The 10,356-nt window shown below is 54.7% G+C and overlaps 1 protein-coding gene across 5 annotated transcripts; it reads right to left on the reverse strand.

The window, feature by feature from the left end:
* Positions 1-63: 63 nt before the first annotated feature.
* Positions 64-10,245, reverse strand: LTK (leukocyte receptor tyrosine kinase). 5 transcript variants are annotated; one of them, XM_017648709.3, is made up of 20 exons: positions 8,169-10,245; positions 7,516-7,629; positions 7,261-7,432; positions 6,645-6,795; positions 6,356-6,499; positions 5,958-6,114; positions 5,699-5,881; positions 4,701-4,799; positions 4,146-4,283; positions 3,603-3,698; positions 2,943-3,138; positions 2,359-2,449; positions 2,157-2,221; positions 1,835-1,964; positions 1,642-1,739; positions 1,413-1,505; positions 1,209-1,310; positions 969-1,103; positions 804-894; positions 64-705 (listed from the first exon to the last, which is right to left on the reverse strand). In XM_017648709.3, exons 1-20 carry the CDS (start codon positions 8,209-8,211, stop codon positions 376-378), a joined length of 2,628 nt encoding a protein of 875 aa, XP_017504198.3. In that variant the 5' UTR covers positions 8,212-10,245; the 3' UTR covers positions 64-375. The 5 variants fall into 5 exon arrangements, with proteins under 5 accessions (XP_017504198.3, XP_017504197.3, XP_036874708.2 ...); XM_017648708.3 differs by having other exon boundaries at positions 1,835-2,030; XM_037018813.2 differs by lacking the exon at positions 5,699-5,881.
* Between the last annotated feature and the right edge of the window lie 111 nt (positions 10,246-10,356).

A 10,356-nucleotide genomic window follows, 5' to 3' on the forward strand; every position in this document is an offset into this window, starting at 1 on the left:
CCCTCCCTCCTCTGCTCCCTCTTAGTTCCTTGGCATCAGTCATGCACACCCAGATCACTGGAGAATATGAGAAGAGCTCTTTATTAGAGGTATCTGTGGAGGTGGGGGGCTGCCCAGATGAAGGATGCTCATGGGGGAAGAGCAACCAGAGAAGACATCCTGCAGGAGATAATTTCAACTCTCCACCCACACTTGGGGATGGAGGGTAGCTGCTGGTCCCAAAGATCAAAGGCTGGGAGTGGCCAGATTCTTCCCTAGGAGGCTTAGGGCTGGTTTTCAGGATGGAGAGTCCAGTGGTGACAGGCCAGCCCTGAGACAGGCCCAGACATACAGCACAGACTGCAGGGGGCAGAGGCTACCTGACTAGCAAGCTACCTAGAAGCCTGGGGAGGAGTGTGGGGAGGAACCGGTGCTACCTTCAGTGCCTGAGTCCTCACCCTCAGGGCCCCTTGGGGCCCAGGAGCCATAGGTTGGATTCCAAAGGTTCTGAGGTTGGAGGCGTCTGGGTTTGGGGGGCTTGAGGCCAGAGGACAGCCAGGAGCCATGAAAGCTCCCTCTCCAGCTGTTCAAGCTCTCCAGATTTAGTTCCTGGGCCTGTGGGGAGCTTAGGCTCTCCAAAGACCTGCTCCCCAGCTCAGAAGCCCCTTTTTCCTCCAGGTTGGGTCCCAGCTCCATTAGCAGGGGTGAATTCAGCACCTCAGGGTCCTGTAATGGGAAGGTAGGGAAGAAGGGAGCCACAGCATTTTTATGGCTTCTCTCCTGACTTTCAAGACCAGGATGGGCAGGGGAGGGCAGGGGCACACCTGAATGCAGTACTGAAGATGCTCCAAGATGCTGTCAAAACCAGGGCGGAGTTCAGGCTGGTGCTGCCAACACCGGGTCATGATATGGTACCTGGGGAGAGGCAGGGGCTGGTGTCCACTCATGATTGTGAAGGACTACCTCCCTGGACAACGCTCCATACTCACACAGGCCCTGGACAGCCCCTGGGAGAGTCCATCCGTCCCCCTCCAACAACGAAGTTCAGCACCTCCTGGTTGGTGCGCCCGGGGTAGGGCATGTAGCCCAGTGAGAAGATCTCCCAGAGTAGCACCCCAAAAGACCTGCATCACAAGTGAGATGATCCGAATGAAGCCCATCAGGCACACCATCCCTCTCCCTCACATAATCCCAAGGTGGGTAGGGGAGGGGGGAGGGCGTATTATCACCAGGAGTCTGTTTTGGATGTGAAGATGCCCTCCAGGAAGGCCTCTGGGGGCATCCACTTGACTGGCAGCAGAGACTGGCCTCCCTTGCAGTAATAACTGGCTCTACGGGGGGGAGGAGGGGAGTGATGAGTTGTTCATATACCAGCAGGGTGCTGGTAAATTCCTTTGGAGCAGCAGACTTCCCCATCTCTCCAGGCCCCACACCTGTAGATATCTCTTGCCATCCCAAAGTCCCCAATCTTGGCCACTCGGTTGGGCCCAGTGCAGCTCAGCAGACAGTTCCTGGCAGCAATATCCCTGCAGAGTTGGGCAAAATATCATTGCCATAACTCAGAAGCTAGATCCTGATCTATTTTCTTAAAAGTTATGTGAAAGGATTGTTCCTTGGGGAAGGAATTGGGCTGGGGTTCTCACAAGCCAACTCAATCCCCACCTGTGGATGAAGTGGTTTTCCTCCAGGTAGTGGCAGCCCTGGGCTATGTCCTTGGCCAGCTGGAGCAGGTCCTGCATGACTAGAGGTGAGGGCTGAGCCTGGGTCAGGCAGAGGGTACATTAATCCATGCAGGTTTTGGGACACAGGGACAGGGTCTTTAAAAGGGCCTGGAGAGCTGGGAGAAGGGTCTTACCAGGTGCAGCCGACTGTGCCTCAGGAAACTCTTCATGTCCCCTCCAGACATCAACTCCAGCAGAATTAGGCGAGGGGCAGCCTGGAGGCTGAGTCCCACACAGCGTACAATGTTCTGATGGCTGAACTTGCTGAGCAGATGGTATATATACCCCATCACCAGCAGGGAGAGGAACCATGCTCTAGGTTCCCTAAAACTGTAGAGGATCTCTATGTCCCTAGACTTGGTACCTCTCAGCTCCAGGATGAAGACAGGCTGTTCCTGCAACAGTTCTGGGTGTCTCTCTCCCAACTTCCACCCCTGCCCCTGGCCACAGGCATACCTGATGATGAGCGCCTCCATGAGGAAATCCAGCTCGTCGTGACGAGAGCAGAGTCCTGGTAGGGTCTGGAGAGCAACAGGGTACAGATGTCCTAAGCTCCCCCAGACAGTTCAGGAAGGCAGTTGACACTAGCTTCAGTAATTGTTCCTTCCTCTGTGGAGTTCTGCTCTCCTACCCCAGCCAGAAGTCCCAGCCATCTTACCTTGATAGCCACCTGTAGGGGGCTGGGGTCCCCAGGAAGGCCAATTACCAGTCCCTCATAGACCTCTCCAAAGGCACCATGGCCCAGGGCTCTGCAGGAAGACAGGTTGGAAGGGAGTGGTTGGCTGGGCCTGGAGAAGGGTCCTAGAGGATCTAGGCCTCCTTTACCTCCCTTACCCACCCCCTGTCTCCCCCAACCTCCAGCCATATGCCCAGCTGGTCTATCTGAGGGCCCTGCAGAGGTGATGTTGGCTGGCACAAAGCCAGGTCAGAAAAGAGTGCATGTGTGGGACCAGAGTAGGGGTGGAAGTCTGTGATGAAGCCTTTCCTTTGGTCTTTGCAGACACCCTGGGGTGGAAGGAACCCTTGCTCCAAAGGAATCATGTTATAGGGTCCCACCATCCCAGAACTGGGGATGAAAGCTAACCTTGGACAAGTGACTTTCCCTTTTGGAGCATCCCGGGCCTCCATCTCCTCTACACAAGGGGTTTGGGCCAGATGCTCCCTGGGATCCATAATTCACCACAGCAGGGAATGGAATTGGGTAGGGATTCAGCATGTATAGGAAGGAGGGGGAGGACTCACCTGAGCAGAGTGACATTAGCTGGGGAAACCTCAGTAAGCCCTGGAGGCAGAGGCCAAGACTGCGCTGGGCCAGACCTCACCTGGCAGTAGTAGGGATTGGGGGCTGTCTTGATGGTGGAGGTTCGAAGCTTGCTCAGCTCGAGCTCAGGACCTGGCAGCCTTGTCCCCCACAGGCCCAGCCACCTCTTATGGTTCACTGAGGGTGGGAGAAGCATGTGTGGGGTAAGGGTGGGGGTGGGAGGCTGTGATGAAGCTTTTCCTTTGTTCTTTGCAGACACCCTCTGGGTGTCTGCAACCCTTGCTCCAAAGGAATCATATAATAGGCTCTCACCATCCCAGAACTGGAGATGACAGCTAACCTTGGACAAGTGACTTTCTCTTTTGGCTCTTCCCTGTTCTCCATGTCCTCTACACAAGGGAAACCATCAGGCCCACTCTGCTTTGCCTCCCCCTGCCCAGAACACCTCTCCAGATGCTCATTAAGGCAAACATTTTCTCCAGGCCTTCCCAGCTGCTTCTATTCTTAGAACCCCAAAAGAGTCCATCCTGCTCTTCTGGAAAGAGGACTCTTGAGATCAGCCATGTCTGTTGCTGGGACTCCACAGGGTTCAGAGGAGGTAGACAGCCTTGAATCGTCCCTGCCTGCTGGATGCTTCTTACCCAGAATCAGGACCCCACACACCATAAGAAGGCTCAATGTAGAGGCCACCACTACAGCCATCAACAGAAACAGAGGGCCTGGGGCAGTGGGCAGGTCTAGGGCAAAAGAGAGACACCTTCAGTGGAAAGCTCTTTTCTGTCCATCTACCCAATGTTTTACCCATACCTCAAGACTCAGCTCAAGTGTTAACTTTTCCATGCTACTTTCCCCACTTATCCTAGACAAAAGTAACCTGAGAGCTCCTAAAAAACACTGAATTCCTCCCACGGCAATTGTTACCTTGATATATATCTATATTTGTGTCTAGATACATAGATACCTAGAGGTGTAGGTAGGTAGGTAGGTCAGTGATGATAGAGAGTGTGTGCCCCTCTCACACTAGACCACTAGACTACATGTTCCGTGAAGACAGAGCATACACTGATGCATCTCCAGTCTCCTGTCTAGCACCCAACATGGTGCCTGGTACCTGGCACACAGCAGGCATCTTTCCCTACTGCTCCTCCCAGCCCGTGGTCCCAGGAGTCCAGACCAGAACATACCCACACAGGTGATGTTATCCGTAGCTAGCTCCAGGCCCTCTGGGCACATGCATTTGGCCTGCCACTGGCAGTCTTTCAAAAGGCAATGACTGCAATTGAGGTGCAGTCGGATCTCTACCTCTCCATGGCTTTCCATGACTATAAGTAAAAGAACAGAGTGAAGTGGAGATGTGCATAGTTCTTCCTGTTACATGGTTAATTCTGGCCCTGGATTTTGGAATAAGGAGTAGTACCAACTATTTAAAGGTGGGTGAGAGAGCTGGGGGGAATTCTGTCAAGTTTGCATACTACTTCTGGGATCCTTGTGCTCACAGGTATCTGAGAAGACTTCATAGCAAGGAGATATTTGGCAAGCATCCCAGAATGCCCCATAATGGCATCACAACTGACAGCCCAGTTCCCAAGTATTCTAGACAGGGAGAATCTCAAGTATGCTTGGGCTGTGCAAGAACTAGGTCATTCACAATGCAGAGTTGGTGGCTCAGATGGAAGTGGGCTTAGGGACTGAGGAAAAGGACTAGGTCAGGCTGAAAGGTGGAGGGCTGGGGCCAGTACCTGCCAGAGGCTGAAGATACAGCTCACTGCTGGGGTGTATGAAGGATACCCCATCTTCCCCATCAGCCCAGAGGATGTCAGTCTCTGAAGCATCACCCCCTGGAAATTGGAAAGTTGGGGGAGGAAAGGACACACAGCTGCCTCACAGCTGGGAAGCTGGTATATGAACAGTGGGGAAGCTGGTCTCCCAGTGGAAATCACAGTATGGCCTTCTCTGCAATAACATTACTGTACAGGGGCTGCCAGCTCACAAGTGCCAGTAGAGGAGCCAGAGAGGTGGGGAGGGAGTCTTCAGCTGGGACCTGAAGGCCTGGCTCAGGCTGGTTGAGATACCTCCTTGTCTGTCTGAATCCCTCTGGTCCCATGTCCTTAGCTATAAAATGGAGAGGCCCAACCCACATGTTCCATTTCTGTGATAATGGAGAATATGTGTACGTAGTACTTATGAACAGTATACAGCTCAGAAAGACACAAGGGCTGTTTCTTTATACTGGTGGTTTCCAAACTCTACAGTGTATTAGAATCACTTAGAGGACTGGTTAAAACAAAGATGGCTGGGATCCTGCCTTAGAGTGTCTGATTCAGTAGGCCGCAGAGAGGCTGAGAATTTACATTTCTAATTTAGGTAATGCTGCTGGTTCAGGGATCATGCTATGAGAACTGAGAATATTGACTTAAATATCCCTGTCTTTCTGCCTTCCTGCTCAGCCTGTTAACTCAGCCAGCTCTAAAATGTTGGGACTGTTGTAGAGAAAGAGAGGATCTGTTGTTATGATAAAGATCCTGGATTTAAATGGAAATCTAGGGACTCCATTCCGCAGGTGTGTTTTGCACTTCTGTGATCTCTTTTTCTAAATGCTGTTATTCAACCTGCTCTGGCCTGCGCGGCAGAGCTCAACTTTCTTTCCTATCCTTCAGCAGGACTTGGCCTGTTCTAAGGCCCTAGCCTCACTTCACCCTGGGGGCTGCCCGGCCGCCCTCCCCAAGGGTGCACCTACCCTGGTAGCCACCGCCGCCTCCACCCGCAGTGCAGGCCCCTCCGCCGCCCCCGAAGCCTCCGGCCGCAGCCCAGCCAAGCGTGGCCCAGGCCTCTGCGCAGCCCTGGCCGCCCTCCGCTCCCTCCTGCAAGGAGCGGCCGGCCTGCGGAGAGGGGGCCCTCGACGTCCAGCCGCCCCCTCCACCTGTGGAGCAACAGCAGGATGGCTGGCAGCGGGATGGGGTGCGAGCTGGCCTCTCCCACCGCCCCCGCGACCTCACCTGCCGCCCCGCCTCTCCCGCTGCTCCCGGGCGCCGCCGAACGATTCTCCAGTTTCTCCGCGGCGGCCTGAGTCCCGCCTCGGTCCTGCCGCCTCAGATAGGCCCGACCGCCTCCGCCGGCCGCCACCAGCAGCGGCTCCAGCTTGCCAGCGCTCAGCTGCGGGGCCAGCGGCACGTTCAGGGACGCGCCCGCCGGCCGTTGAGCGAGGACCCGGGCACTGAGCGAGGGTTCCCGCCCCAGCGATTGTTGTAAGGGACGGGGTTCCCAGCCGGGCTGAGGGATTTGGGGACCCCAAGGCCCGTACATGGAATTTGTCAGTGCGCACCCGCGGAGAGGGTTGGGATGCCAGTGCTAAGCGCTAGGGGCGGGAGCGGACTTCGAGGAAGCAAGCACAAACCCGAAAGACGTAGGTGGCGCCTCCGCCACCCCCGCCGCCTCCGGCCCAGGGCCGCGATCCGGGAGTCCCTTCAGTCCCATCTGTTGCGTGCTCCTCAGCCGCCCGAGACTCTCCGAGGCAGACGAGCTGGCTCTCCTGGCTCCCCTGCGGGCATCGGGCGCCGGAAATCAGCGAGGCCCCAGGCACTCTCCTCGCAGCGCAGATGTCTGAACACCCCGAAACGCCCCCGCCCGCCATCCTGACTTCGTCTTGGGGTACTTGAACCACCCCTTCCCCTGGCTTCTCGTACTCCGGGACAGGCATCCTCTCCCTGCTGTCCCACGATGATGTAAAGCGGCTCTCCGAGAGCAAGGGAGAAGACGGTCGAGACGAAGACTCCATGAGCCCGCGACAGGTGGTTCTTGGCGCCTTTGCCGCCCGCGGCTCCGTAGGCTGAGATACTGCGGAAAGCAGGTGCTGAGTCCCCGGCCTTCGACCTTCGGTCTTTGGGCCACCCTTCTGGGGCAGAGATTGGCTCCAGAATTTATCTGAGGCACTTAGAGGCCATTCGCTGATTTTGAAGGGATGGGGAAACTTTTACACACCATAAAATCAGATTTATACTTATTTCAGTAGGCTTAATGGACATGAGGGCAGGTTCAAGCCACCCGTTGGCACCGCTCTGGGTACGGGCCCTCCACTTGGTGGGAACAGGCTTCCTTCCAGGTACCAGCTAACTCAGTGGCCACTATTGCCACGTTTCCCCGGATTCCGCTGTTAGAAGGGGCAGTCAAGGTCGCCTGGGCCACCAGTGGCTGCGGAAGACCCTACGATGCAGCGTGGGGCACACGTGACCTTCATTCCCCTGAGGGCAGAACCTCAGACTCCCAGGTCACCACCCACTTCCATCCCTGCTCCGCACTTACAGGTACTGGCCAGGGCGTGGCGCCTGCCACAACTGCACGCCTCTCAGAGGCCCGGTGGTCCCCACTGTCACCACCACGCTGCTGCCGGCATATGCCCTGTCGCACTGTGTTTGTGTGGGCCCGCGCCGCCCGCTGGCCCCGCAGGTGGAGAAGAGCCAAGGCCCCTCGGTGCCTGGGAGCAGGGAGAGAGCGAAGGGTCATACAGCACATGCCTGGGCCTGGGATGGTGAGCGGAAAAGGTAGGAAGGTGCTCACCTGGGAAAATTAAGGGAGAGGCTGGCTCCAGACCACTAGGCGGGTAGGTGACGTTGGAGTACCAGGGGTTTGGAACTAGCACCTGAGACCCCGAACTGGAGCAGAGAATGGCTCCTGAAAGGTGACAGGGAGACAGTGGGATTAGGATAAGGGCAGGATGTTTACGGAGGACAGCAGATAAACTCTTCACAGCCAGCCCTTGCCTCTCGCGGCCACGCCCTTAACTCCACCCAGCCAGGAACACCAGCGTCTGGAAGCCGGCCCCAATCCAACCCTGGCCGCCCAAGCCCTGCAAGATGCGGGTTGGCAACTCTGCAAGTTTCTTCGCGGGAGAGCCCTTCCCGGTGAATGACTTGAGGGCCGCACTGAGCTCAGTCCTCCAGGCCCCGCGTCCTTTCTTCGACTTGGCTTGGTCCCAACCCCAGGCGTTGCTGAGACCCCAGGGCCTGTCCGTCCCTCTTGCCCAAGATGCGTGATCGGGATCCTCGGATGCAAGCACGTACTGCACTGCGCGAGAACCCGACCGAGAGCTTTGGCCGCCAGAGTTCGAGACGGCTGGAGGCCACTGGGACCCGGTCTTCTGCGACCGCCGCACCCAAGCCTAAAAAGGCGCCTCTGGTCGGACGGTTGCCTGACTGCCCGAAGGCACTTACCTGCGGCTCCGAGCCACAGCAGTAGCCGGCCAGAGCGGCCCATCGCGTTTGCTCTGCCGCCGCTGGAGTTGCTGGCGCAGACCTTGCCACCTCGTCCCCGATCGCCACTTCCAGGAGTGTGCAGCTGCTTGCTAGGTACCGCGGGGTCCTAAAGCCTGCCTGGCCACATCCATTTCAGACCCCGGGTTGTCGGAGGGAAGGGCGGGGTGTATGGCCAGCGAGGTCCCCACACTACTTGGAAAAGCCTTTCGGAGCTTGCACCCAAGGACTGTCTTTGCCCATTGGGTCTGCTGCTGGCTGCTCCAGGGAACGGTGCCGGTATAAGATGGGGGTGGGGAAGAATGACCCCACCCTTTTGAGGCAGGAGCTTGAGAAAGTTGAGAGCCACACCCCACACCCCAATGGGTTTCTACATTTCTAGCCATCAGGAGCAGTGGGGTTTGCACTTCATTGGTAGTGGGGGGTGGGGGTTGATAACACATGGGAAATGCTTTCAACCTGCCCCAAGGCATCACCGCTTTTAAATTATGTGTCTGTCAGTGCCCTTGTACTGCAAGGCAGAACCATTGCCCTCAAAAACATGCATCTCCGGGTTCACCTCATACAATTCCACTGCCTATGTTAATTCTATGCACAACTTCTTACTCCCACGGGGTGAGAGCCTGATCCTGATGTCAGATGAGTGCTAGTACTAACATCCCTAATCAGTGGGTGATGGTGCACAGGTCACAGCTGTCCCCACCACCTGTTAAGATCACATGACGGGAAATTGCTCTGTAACCTACAAGGCACCCCTACAACTGTTGAGGGCCACTCAGCCTTCAGACAGTCTTTTGTCTTCCTCATTCTTTTGCACAAAATACTAATAAAGACTGACATCTATGTTTAAAAGAAAACACTTGAAAAAAGAGTAGTTAGCTACTTGGTAAAGCTGAGTATATAGTGCCAGAAATGATCTAACAGTGATTATGTACATACCCACCCTGGTAACCATGCCACATTTAACTCTGTAGATAACCTACTATGAGATGACAAGAATTTATTTTGCAAGGTCACAGTGAGTCAATAGTTCTTGAAGTGGTTGGGCCTGGACAGCCTCACAGCATCACCTGGGAACTTGCTAGAAATGCAAATTCTTGGGTTTCACCCTAGAACTACCAAATCAGAAACACTGGTATAGGGCCAACAATCTGTTTTAACACACTCTCCAGGTGTTTTTTATCACTTAAGTTTGAGTATTGTTGTTTGCAGATACTGTATTTGCTTAATGAAACCTATTACATAATTCTGTGTCTAGCAGTTCCACTAATGGGGAGTGGGTTCTACCTACTGACGGCACACACTCACTCTGGTGACCTGCAAATGCAATGGTAAGTATTACCACACAGCAAATGACACTAAGAAAACTTAAATATTAGAATTCAGACAAAAGAACCACCTGGACACTCTACCAAGAGAGATGAACCAATGAACCAGTTTACACTTTGACCCACAACTCTGCAGTTGGGACCTACCACCAATAAAGCCCACAGCAGAGGGGTATTGTAGGACAGTGCTACAGACTGAAAGTTGCTTGCCGCCAAATTTGCTGAAACCGAATTCCAGTGTGAGGGTGTCTGGCGGGGGCCTCTGGGAAGTGATTAGGTCATGAGGGTTTCCTCACATGTGCAACAGGATTAGTACCCTTGTAAAAAGACTCAGAGAGCTCCTATGTCTCTTTTGCCATGTGAGGAAATGGGCCCTCACCAGACACCAAATGTGCCAGCAGATCTTGGTCTTCCTAGCTTCCAGAACCATAATAAATAAATTTCTGTTGTTTATAAACCACCCAGTCTGTGTGGTATTCTGTTATGGCAGCCCAAACAGATTAAGACAGCTGCCGCACAGGTCTGATTTTTGGCTTCTTTATGTCTTGATATAGCAGTTGATGGAAAGAGACCATAAGGAGATAAGATGCTGACCTCACTAAGGACACTCCAAGTGGACTGCTGAGAGCCTTTCCAGAAGTACCCCATTCCAAAGAGCATTGCCCTGGCCTGGATCCACTCCAGACTGGGACCCACATTTTCACTGTCCCAGACGTGGACTCCATTTTCACATCCCACTTGATTCTTCCCCCATCTCTCTCCCAGTAGTCCCGCTTCTTCCCCTGGGATAACCCATCTCTTAGTAACAATCCTTAACTAAT

Source organism: Manis javanica, chromosome 8 (genome assembly GCF_040802235.1).
Source record: "Manis javanica isolate MJ-LG chromosome 8, MJ_LKY, whole genome shotgun sequence".
Taxonomy (NCBI): domain Eukaryota; kingdom Metazoa; phylum Chordata; class Mammalia; order Pholidota; family Manidae; genus Manis; species Manis javanica.

Excerpts from the sequence above, each read along its gene's own strand:
- LTK (XM_017648707.3), bottom strand. The coding sequence starts at position 8,211 with ATGGGCCGCTCTGGCCGGCTACTGCTGTGGCTCGGAGCCGCAG. Across the intron at positions 7,433-7,515 it reads CTCTCCCTTAATTTTCCCAG|GCACCGAGGGGCCTTGGCTC; the intron begins GTGAGCACCTTC and ends CCCTGCTCCCAG. Across the intron at positions 6,796-7,260 it reads CCACGCCCTGGCCAGTACCT|TATCTCAGCCTACGGAGCCG; the intron begins GTAAGTGCGGAG and ends TGCTTTCCGCAG.